Below are 11,675 nucleotides of genomic sequence, written 5' to 3' on the forward strand. Positions count from 1 at the left end.
TGAGTGTAGAATATTGAAATTATTTTCTCCTCAGTTAGAGACTAATAGGCATTTCATATAATCAGATTTGTATTGCTAGAGCCTTCCGGTAACAACAGTGAAAATCCAGAAACTGTTTTCTTTGCAGGAAGCACCTTCAAGATTCAGGATCTTCCTCCTTCATGCATGAAAGAAAAAGTCTGTTCATGGTAGATAAAACCAAACCCTTGAACCTTCACATCCCACTGACCGCCACAGCTAATTCTTCCGGAACTGGAAACCTGAGTCTAGTTCAACCTCAGTGTCAACTAAAAATAGTTCAGAGACAACAGGTGATCATGCTCCCAAACAACTAGTATAACACAGTCAGTTTAACAATTGGCTCAATTCCTCATTAGCATCACAGTGAGACTCCCTTAATTCAAAAGGGTTGTGCTATTTTCCCGTAGCATGAATTCTTAACGGGAAATACACATAAGGGTCTAAAAAAACAACCAATTCAAACCAGTTTGTTTGGTGACATCAAACCAACAACTTCACATCCCTATTGATCCTATTAAAGATCAAGAGATTTGTCTACGTGATGTAGGGATGGATGTTTTCAAAATGCAGAGCACTGAAAACAGATGGCAGCACATCCCAATCAACATCAACATTATAGTAAGAGGCTCTTCACCAACTGATTTGTATTAAAACACTATCTTGGAAAAAAAAATCCAAGGTACACTAATCCGATAGAAGGATAAAGACAAACACACCATCTGTTCACATCTCTCACTTTAACAGAGGTGCAGTCTTATATTAGTGCACTAAACACAAACATAAAAATACTTCCAATACATGCAATTTAAGGGAGGCTGTCTCAGTTTGAAGGAGCTGGTACATTCTAAAATAGATTTTATTTTTGCTTCAAGTGACCTTTTTATTTTTTCATGAGGTTAGAAAGGGAAGACAATTTGTTATCACACAGGAGGGCTCATTTATTCCTTCCTGTCTCAACCCTGGCTAAGGAAGATATGGATTAAAAAAACATGTTTATGAACAAGTTGTTTTCTGAAGTACGAAATATGCAACCAAAATATCTCAGATATCTAAAAAGGAAAACTGCACATGCACACTGCACATTTTGCTAAATATTTCATATTTTATATTTTAAGTAAAATACTGCATTCCATCACAATTATTTTAAAGCTTTCAAATATACTTAATCCTAAATTACAATCTCATGCTTTTATTTTAATTCATAACATTATGACTGTTAAATACAACTCCCTTCTTTTGCCTTAGGACTGAGGAAAAAGCTTTGGAGCTTTGAAAGATTTAAATAGCTTTTAAATTGCTAGGAGACTGTATATTTTAAATTCATATTACTTAAGAACTTTACTATAGTAACACCTGCATAGGCTATTTTTTCAATTCTCTTTTTCAATTTGCTGCAGATTGAAAAATATTTGAGCTTTTAATGTGGTATTTCAATGTCAAGTTTCAAACCCCCTTTGCCCTGAAGTTCTTTAGCATTTTCTCCCTAGCTTTTTCTACTCTAAAATAGAATTACAGTTCATACGCTTGTTTTTTCCTAAAACCCCAATGCCTACATTTCCATTTATTTTTCTTTTTTTATTTGTTGACATTTCCATTCTAAACTAGCAATATTAAGAAAAAAGTTCCCCAAATCAGGCTGGGAGTCAGGTACATTAGCAAGGATGATGACTTCAGATGTAAATGTAAGTGACCCTGCTAAGGTGGAAGCCAAGAACAAAAACTTTGGTGCAGGAGCTGATGCAGATTATTGTGATAGCTCTGCCCAGGGATTCTTCCTAGTCTGATTAGCACTGGGTCACCCTGCTCTGCCAAGTACAAAACCACAGCCACCCCCATCCCTTTCCTTCAGTGTCCCAAAAGGATGAGGAAATCCACACAGCAGACTGCAATGCCCCAAACCACGTCCACCGGTGCCAGCGGGAATCCCACCCCCTCCTGCCACGTGCACCAGCTGATTCATCTCCCCTTGCAGGGCAGCTCTTCCCTTCTCCCCAAGCAGGCAGGAGGAAGGAGGAACTAAAGCAGAAACAGATCTTGCATACCTATAGATACGAATGGCCAAGAGCCATGGATTGCAAGGGACAAACTCATCTCTGCCACCTACAGCTGCCACACAGCTCCAAGTTTTGCTGAGTTTCTGAGCAAGCAGAGTCCTGATGGACTGAAACACAGAGCTGGGAGAATACACACAGTGATGAGGAGCCAGGTCTCCACTGGCTCCAATGCTACCGAGCTAGAGCATACACAAATACACCAAACTGGAAATACAGCTAAAATGTGCTTGGCGTGAAGACAACAAAGCCACACAGGCCAGAGTGCCCTGCACCGGTTTATCATCAATTATGCTAAAACAGGTTTGGCCAGGAACACTCTCCCTCTTGAGACACAAGGGACCTTTACTTCAATTTTCAGGTAGGTGCCACAGACAGACATAGTAACAGACAAATTGCTGACTAGAAGTTGTTCAGAGCTGTCAGGTCTTTCATCTCTGGTCTTGGCCATCCCTTGGTAACTTCACAAAGACTTTCCCCCAGAGAATAACTATGGACATGTCTTGCAACATGTGCTTTCAGAAGAGCAATACCCCACTATACAGTGGCTTACTTTAAAAATGGAAAGCTATGTTTAACTCCAGTCTGTCTAAAACTGCATGTGAAGTAAGAATCTATTTTTTGGTAAACCTGAGTAACTATGTAAAATTTAGTCTTGGAAGGAAAACACCTCACAGACAGCTCTTTTTACTGTTCAGGGGCAGAAACAAAGTCATTAAGTGAACACTGCTTAACTTGTTCCCAGAATGATGGACCAAGTTGCAGTGGCTTTGGTGGACACCCATACCCATACACAGGCATTAAATAAGCAGCTCCATCCTGCCAAGCACCAATACCTTCCTTCCCTGGCCAAGCCCATCCTCTTCCCAAGTGGTTCATGGGAGAGGTTGCTCAGTAAGAGCACACTTCAGCTTCAGTCTCAGTCCTGGAGTGACCTGGGTGCCCTAGGGCCACACATGAACTTCTCTAATGAACCAAGCAATCACATCTCTCATAGCAGCTCCAAACAACTTTTTCCACAAATCAACAAAAAAAGAACTTAAAGAAAAATAGGGAGGGCACTTGTGGCTTTGAGGACCAAAGCTAAGCCTCCTTTACAGTCACAGTTCTTAACAAAATGCAGTGAGACTCTTCCACATTTTTTCTTTCTGAACTAGAACAACCAAAGATTAAACTCTTAACAAAGATAGATCATTAAAAAAAGTAAGAGCTGGCAGAACAGAGCTAAATGACAAGAACCACTGCTCTGGATTAGTGACAGTTAAGCCAAAACACGGAGAAAAGAAAAGCAAAAAGGCTTAGCGAATTTGATCTTGCAAGTTTAAAAAAAATCTATATATACACACATGGTTTACAAACCAAGCAATTTATTCTAAGAATAGAAATGAAATATGGGTCAATTCTGGATTCTTAATCAAAATACCGCAGTATTCCTGTTAGCAGGCTTAATCTGGGATTCAATTTATTTAGACCAAGTGATCAATCTGGACCCAAACAGAAAGCTTCTCCCATGCTGTGCACAGTCCTGCAAGAAGCTGCATGGTGACAACTTTAACTTATATTTATCAAGATTTCAGGTACTGGATTTCATTAGAAAAGATGAGGGGGAAGATGCAGGATTAGTGTAAACTACAGTTTTGCTATAGAAGTAAGAACCATTGAAAGATGAAAAAAATGTCCAAGATAGCTGTCTCCCTTGGTTTCCAAGGAAAACTGAATTTGTGCTGTATTTTTTAAGCAATTGGCACAACATTGAATAAAAATACAGACAGGTGCTAATAAAGTACAACATGCAGTAAAGTAGAGAAGGGTTATTTTCTTGAAGGACTTGAACAGAGGCTAGAACAATTTAATAGCTTTCCTTATTCCTTCAGAGTTTGCCTCCATTTCTACACCCCCTGATAAAAATTAGACACCCAGTGAGCCTCTTTTCCCAACACATACTCCTTGTCCTCAGCAGTGGGAAAACACCACTCACACTGCTTGTCAAGGCAGGTACACCCTCCCTGCTCTCCATCCCACTTCAATCCAGCCTGACTCCTGCAACCATGCAATTCCTTAATCTCAGCTAAGAACCAGCAAGGACAAACTTCTCTGTCAAAAGCCCAAATAACAATAAAATTAGAGGATCCAGGAGAGTTACCAAGTCATTTCTCAAAAGCATGACACTCAGGGAAAGTGAAGGGCCATTATGTGACCTAGTGGTGTGCTATGAACTTGTATGTTCTGACTTTAAATAAAAATACAGAGACACCATCACTCCTATTACTGACAAAATTTATTGCTTAGCACCTTCCACCACTCCACAGGCCTCAGGAATATTTTGGAAAATTTCAACAGCATAACGGGATGCGCCCAGAGGAACATTTCCTCTGAGGAAATGCATGCACATTGCTAATGAAAGCAAATTAACAGGGGAAAGTGTGTGTCCATGTGGGAGGGGAATATATTGTTTTCACTACCACTGCCAAAGATTCTCATTCTCTTAGCAGGAATAGAACTGCTTGCAAACCAGCCACCTCCTTTGACTAAAACTTTCTCAGTTCCAGTCTGAAAAGGCCCCCCGTGGTCCCCTTCACATCGCTACAGCACAGCCCCATTCAGACCCCTCTCCCACAGTAACAACATTCCTGGCAAGCAGGCAGTCCCTTCTGGTCACATCTTGCTGTTTTCTCAAATGTCAATTCAATCTCCCCTCTTGCAAAAAGGAAAAAAAAAAAAAAAAAAAAAAAAAAAAAAGGAATAATAGCTTTACTTGCCTGAACATCGAAGTCTGGAAGGAGGCGAGTTATAGCCTGTGAAGAAATTTGAAAGCATTAATGGAAATAACTTGCAGCTACAGGAATCTATGCTTGGATATGTGTTCTAGCCCACCAGTTCTGTAGCTGAGAGCTCTCTCTGTCCATTCAATAAAAGCTCTTCTGATGAGCATAAAATTCACCCAAGAGCTTTTAAACCCACTAATCTTCATGGAGAAATGAAAGCAGTAAAATACTAGATTACAGACAGCAAAATGAAGGACAAAAGCTGGTGCATCCTCAGTTATTGTTAAATCTCTGAGCAATACACTCAAAAGGAGCAGTAAAACACTGAACTTTTCTGCATCGCTTATTGTAGCAATGGGACAGCCAACAGCCTCAGTCCTGCCTGGGATGGGAAGTCTTTGTTCAAGAATGCATTGAACACTTGCAACTCAGTTAAGCAGTCATCACTGGAACATGGTTACATGATATGGAAGGTGGAAAGGGTCTTATTCCAACCCAACTTAGTCTTTGCAGTGTTTGGGAGGCTGGATGGACACGGAGAGGTCCATTCCAACCTGTCAGATGCTATAGCTGCTAGTGACAAGCTCCTGCACCAGCCAAGGATCTCCACCAGGAAAGGAGTTAGGTGACAACCTCCCCACCTCCAGGAGTCTACAAGGCTTATAGCTTCAAAGTGTCTTGTAGTTACCCCCTTTTGTTAAGGGACAAGAAAGAAATCAAACTCTTATTTCCACTGCAGGGCTGAAAATAGAGGGAAGAGCAGCCAAGCAAACATTTTATGCTGCAAAGTGCAAAAGAGGCCAAAGCTTGAAAAATAATATTGAGATAAAAAGGAAAGCTTAGAATCCTGGCAAGGAGGTCACTCAGCCTCAGAAACCCAGGTAAATTAAGGACAGATGTCAGAAGCACTATAGCTGCTTTCTTAGGCAATACCATCTCAGATGGGGGACCCTCAAAGCACTGCAGTACAACCTGTAGTTCTCACAGCTGTAACTTTTAGGCAACTTGGCACAGTCTTGGACATGCAAACAACTACTTAGTTCTGACTGAGCAGAAATAATTTTACACAGCCTTAGCTTTAGACAATATGCCGTGTTTTAATCTTGCTATACTGTTGGTTTTATGACCTTTTAAACACAGCATTTCAGCCACTGTTGTCCCAGTGGGACCCAGAACTGAAGGGAATAAGTAAATGTGGCATCTGTACCAACAGCATATGAAATAAGGCTGATCATTGCTCAGGAGCAAAGACTTGGCTGTAGCAGAAACTCAAGCACAACAAGCCAGGACTCAACTCCAGAGTGCATCACCCAATAAGCCACTCAAAACCAGCTCCACTGTCCATCTTAATATGGACTGACCATCCTTCAGGGCAACCCTTTCCACTTTCTCAAAATACACTAAGTAACTTCCTTCATCTATATTAAAATGGCCACAGAGGAAATCAAACTCTATCCTAGTTTGCCCCATGCAAACAAAATTTAAGACAACATCATGAACAAAAGCATACAGGGATCATTGTCAAGATTCCAACTTTTGATCTATGTGCTACAGAAATCCAGGAAGTTAATCAGTATTTTAAGATATTTCTGAACTTTACAGCAAAGATATTTCAGTACCAACAGGACTTCTGCTTAGAATCACCTTTGCTTTGGTAATACTGAACAATATGGGCATTAAAAACGCGTCTTAGTCTCTGAAAAGTTGGAGTGCTGCATTCAGTGGTGGCCAAACAAGCTCTGCTTTCATGCAATGGCCTTGGCAAAGGAGCTGTGTTTAAAGTTTCTCTATCCATTTCACTGCAATCACAAGCGGAAATTATTTTCTGAAGTGTTTACATGAAAGAGGGAGGGAATAAAAAAGGCCATAGCAGACAGAGCAATGAATTCTAGTGTGTAAGACCAGGAAAAAACTCAACGCATATATATACATAATTGTCAAGAAATAATGTCATTGGGAACAGGAGAAAAATCTTAGTTTTGTTTCAAGAAAACGTTGAGATTTTTTTTTACATATTACAGTGAATTTTTTGCCATGAACATACCAAAACAGAGTATGGCTACCACTGAAGAGTCAGATAGACACTGAATCCAGATTTTGTTGATACGTTTTTGAAAAAAAATGGTGCAATAAGGGGTGAAAAGTAGTGTAACAAGGCTCATAAAAAGAAAAGCTGGGATGTTTCTATACTGCAACTCCAATGACTGCACCAGGCCGTGGGTTGTACACACCCAGCCAGCTGTAACTCATGGCTCAGTGCACTCAGAGGGGACTCAGCCCTACGTCTGGAGTCAGCTATGCCCAAAGGAGATGTAAAGTCTCTCTCCATGAGAGGCAGCTGACAGAGCAAAGTCTATGTTGAGAAGTCTGTAGCTATAGAGGGACGTACATGAGATTGCCCAATTGGCATCATTTGGTACAGTTAAAGGCATCCAGAGCTGTCATTATTCAGAGAAGAAAAAATGTCACCGTCATATTAAAAGCACAAAACCAAACAACAAGAACAAGTAATTAAGGCTCAGTTTTGCACTATCAAAAAAAACAACCCAAAAAACTATTCTTACTCCATCTTCAGTTTCTTGTTTCTTCCATACAATATATTTAAAATAATCTAATATTATGTGCAGTTCCAACATCAGTCCTGACAGAAAACACATAAGCTCTAAAATGCTTTAAAATAATTACCTCCTCCTTCTCCACCAGAGGTTTCACCTCTGCAAGGTGAGCATCCTGGAACTCTGTTGACATGGTCAGTAGCTGATATCTGCAAAGAGGAAAAGAGATTTGTTCTCAGCTTGCATCAAAGATTAAATACAGGAACAAGTAAGGATCCTGCTCCACCCAGCCCCCACAGTGACCCACTCTTTCAGGTTATAGTTTAAAAGACCTCTGCAAGAAGGTTATAAAATCTCTTGTAAAATGCCTCCCTGGTTTATTTATATACACACTCCTGCACAATACAAGATTAAAGAAATATTAAGACTGCAAGATCAAACAGATGTTTGGCAGCTTCAAAGCAGAGAATGCAGAAGGAAACAGGGCAGGGACCAGTGGAGAGAACCATGAAAACTATCATCCCACAGGTGAAAGAAGGCATAACCAAATCTACACAACTAACTCCTGAAGTTTGCTTGAATATTTGTTTCTGAAAACTTTTTTTTTTCCCCTCAGTGTATGCAAGGATCCCTCACTATCCCCCAGATTTTTACAGTGAGAAAACTGAACTGGACACATATTAGCATCATTAGATTGTCAGATTGATGTGCTCCATTCTTCAGGACAGCTAAAAATCAGATACTTCTTTAAGTGGACACCAACAAGGTTCATGCAATAATATTTTCGAAACTGTCAAAGGAAGGAACAAGATTGCTGTATCCTGCTCTAGGACAGGACTGGCATTGTGATGTCCAGCCCTCAGCTGCAGGAAACTTAACTGGTAACACAGACACAGCCAAACCCCAGGAGAGGTGACTGCCAAGACAAACAGTCAGAGGTCATGGCTCAGGTGCAGTGCACCTTCTGCAGTGGACCAACAGCATCTCAGTTCAGCAACCACATCAGCCCAGACAGGGAGTCAAGAACAGCATCTTTTCATTCTCATGACAAAGATAAGGCACCAGAGCCCAAGGGCTGTTCCCTATGAAGCTGTAATGAATTACTAGAAACAGCTCTTGAAGATACTAGGACTGTTGTAGCAGCAGGATGACAAATACAGAAGTCAATGTATTTATTACATATCCTTTAGCCTGCTGGAGAAATGCATATCATGTGGGGTTTGGGCACCTTTAATAAATTTCCAATTTTGTCCATCAGCAATACACAATTATAAAACAAATTAAATATTTACTTTTTAAGAAAAGTTTAGAACTATCTCCAGTAAAGCATATGAGTAAGTGTATTCAAAGCAAGACAAGAGGCTGAAACACATTTAGGAATTATTGACTAAGTATAACTGAACATATTTTAATTATCTTCTGAAGATAAACATAGAACTACAGAACAGAATTTACATCGATTCTTTAAACCATGATTTCCCATCTCCTGACTTAAATCTGATTTAAGCCCATCACGCTGTCTGCATAAGTGACTTGATGGCACAGGAAGGGCTGTGAAGCCCACAGGAGCATCCAGGCAGTGGCAGCAGCATTATTTTTTCACTCTGCCCCATGGGTTAACTCGATGCATTTGTCCCTGGGCAAAGATGCTCTGGTGACAGTAGGATGGCTGGATGCTGCAGAAAGCTATGAAGGGACACACTCAGACTGGAAGAGTTAATGCTGGAAAAACATGGGTGTCCATGCACATGGAAATAGCTTTGGGTTTAAGGAACCCTTCTTGCTAGCTATGCAACTGGGGAGATTTTTGGTAAAAATTAGACTGGGGATTTTAAATTTAGAGAAACATTTCATTAATATTTTACACCACCAGTTGAGGCATGAAGACAGGACCAAAACTGATCCTGTTGCCAGTGCTTGGTAATACAAATTTACAAGATGACATCAGAGGTACATAAAAAGTCAGGAGACTTAAGTGGCCCTGGTTCACCCTTTTCTCCAGGTTTTCCATTGTGTTTGGTTTGTTACAGATTTTAATCACAAAGAATAAGCACAAAAAAAATTTTCAAAATTTTGAGCAACTGCAACATTTTAGCAAACATTACATGTTTTTGGGATTACAGCCTTCTAGGTAGTCTGCCATTCTATACAGTGAGCCATTGTGCCTGGTAGAGAGGAAAAATAAATGCTGTTGTAATATTTGGAGGTTGAAATACTCATATGCAATTGAACCTAAGTCAAATGGCTTTTTTTTTTTTTTAATTCAGCTAGTTCTGTTAAGACAAGTACCTTAATATTGTACCTAATTCTGCAATAGGGACTAGAAGTGCAGGAGGTTTTTCTATGGTTTGCCCATAGGGGAGGATAGTAAGAAGCCAGGTCCCCTGCTGCAGTTTTCCAGTAAGAAGTGGTTCAGGGAACAAAGCCACAGCTACTGTTTGTGGAATAGAGATGTTTACATGGGGTACTTTCAGATTTTCAGGGACTCAGAGCATTGACTGCAAATGAGCAATAAAACTGTGCCAAAAAAGAACAAGATGGATGCTTTTTATAGCTTTAAAAAACAATCCTATTTCACAATAGTTCAAAGTTGTTGCTCTATGTTTCTGAAAGAACCAGCATTAGGAAGTGCTGACCAGCAGATTGCATGACTGCCACCAAGTCTGCTGAACAAAAGCCTTACCTACACCAAGTTCTCACTTTTGGAAAGATACCATATCTTGGAGCCACAATGTTTTCAAGCAGACATTTCCAAGCTCTGGGTTTTCCTTCTGTGCATCAGGAATACCTGAAACATTCCTACCAAGCAGCAACCTTGTGATAAGGTGGGATAACAACATGCTGTTTGTTCATAAGAGCTGGCAAACAAAGCCCTGCTGACAGCACTGTAAAAAACATCTTATTTTCCAAGGAGAAAGATGGGGAAGTGGCTTTGTACCACCCTTGTTCAGCACAAATTTTATACTTTCTAAATAGGTGCTTTGTGCTGCCCTCTGTTATGTGACAGGGCAGCTCAAAGCTAATGTATCTGCGTAACTCTCCTAAACAGATACCATACAAGCATCTCTTTATACACATTTCAAAGCACTTGCCTCACAGATGCCTTCCAAAGACAAAGTTCATTTATATCTGCAAGCAGTAGTGTAAAGTTGCCAACTTGGAGAAAAACAACTTTTTTTCACTCTGCTTGGCCCATTCAGCCTGCTGAGAGGTCCCAAATTCTCCTCTCCAGGAAAAACCACTTCCACCCAGCAGCCACCTACCATCCTGTACCCAGACACCTGTTGCAATTGCTGCTCAGAGGTTTGTTTTAAAAGTATTATACTGCTAAGAGAAAACTAAATGTTTAAGACACTTCTGCAGCTAGCAAAGTGCTTTAAAACTGATGGCATATCTACCTTTGCCAAGTAGTAGGAACAGCACCAGACTCCAGGAAGCAAGGAAGGTGTGGGGAAGGGTGAAGTCATCTGTGCAGTACTGTGTTGACTGATTTCATTCAGAGGCCTTTCTGTCCCCATTCCAGCCCAATCTCACTGCTCCAAAACCACTACAGGAATGGTCATTACCAAGGCTATTAACTCAGAAATCAGTATCAGGAGCCGGATTATTCTGATATTAAAGGTTCAGAATCTATCTCCCTTCCCTCTGTATCATTGCTGGGGGGACAATCATTGCTGCAGCCTTGTTTTGGTAGCAGAAGGTACAAGATAAATGTGCAGCCTGGCTTGGCATAACAGAGATCCCAGCAAAGAGACTAAGAAGGCACCCATCAGGCCATCCTCAGACCCCAGCAATGTTGCAATCCTAAATACCAAACATTAGGTAATATGCATATATGTGACCAAATTCCTTTCAAGCACTGAAGAAAAACAAGTTCCAAGACCCCCATATCAAACTTCTTGTTTCTGAAGGCACATGTAGGGTTGTCCAAGCTTGTGCCATGGGGTGCATCATCAAGCACGATGGCCTCACACCCATGAAGGGCTGGGGGCACTGCTACCAGCTGTACAGGATTTCTCTGCCCTCACACCCAACTGGTTTTTGTTTCTGTGCTATGATAGAAAACAAAGAGCAACAAAAGGCTCCTGCCTGAGTGTTTCATAAAAAAGGCAATTTCCTCAAAACTGCTTTTTTAAACACTGGCAACAGATTATTCTCCTTTTGAGTACTGATGCGTAGAAGGGTAACCAGAGCATCTTGATGGCATTTTCATCTCTGCAGGCTGAGCAAGCAGGAGGGACAGCAACCACATTGCATATAGGATGAAATACTCATGAGCATCT

The 11,675-nt window shown here is 40.7% G+C and overlaps 1 protein-coding gene across 1 annotated transcript in view; it reads right to left on the reverse strand.

The window, feature by feature from the left end:
- Nucleotides 1-7,627, reverse strand: part of NDRG1 (N-myc downstream regulated 1) — a 26,450-nt gene extending 18,823 nt beyond the window's left edge. The window contains exons 1-2 of the mRNA XM_017739049.1: nucleotides 7,523-7,627; nucleotides 4,832-4,867 (exon numbers count right to left, since the gene is read on the reverse strand). Coding sequence (XP_017594538.1) covers nucleotides 4,832-4,867; nucleotides 7,523-7,585 — 99 coding nt within the window. The 5' untranslated portion in view covers nucleotides 7,586-7,627. The remainder of the gene's footprint in view (nucleotides 1-4,831; nucleotides 4,868-7,522) is intronic.
- Between the last annotated feature and the right edge of the window lie 4,048 nt (nucleotides 7,628-11,675).

Source organism: Corvus brachyrhynchos, unplaced genomic scaffold, assembly GCF_000691975.1.
Source record: "Corvus brachyrhynchos isolate BGI_N302 unplaced genomic scaffold, ASM69197v1 scaffold187, whole genome shotgun sequence".
Lineage (NCBI taxonomy): Eukaryota > Metazoa > Chordata > Aves > Passeriformes > Corvidae > Corvus > Corvus brachyrhynchos.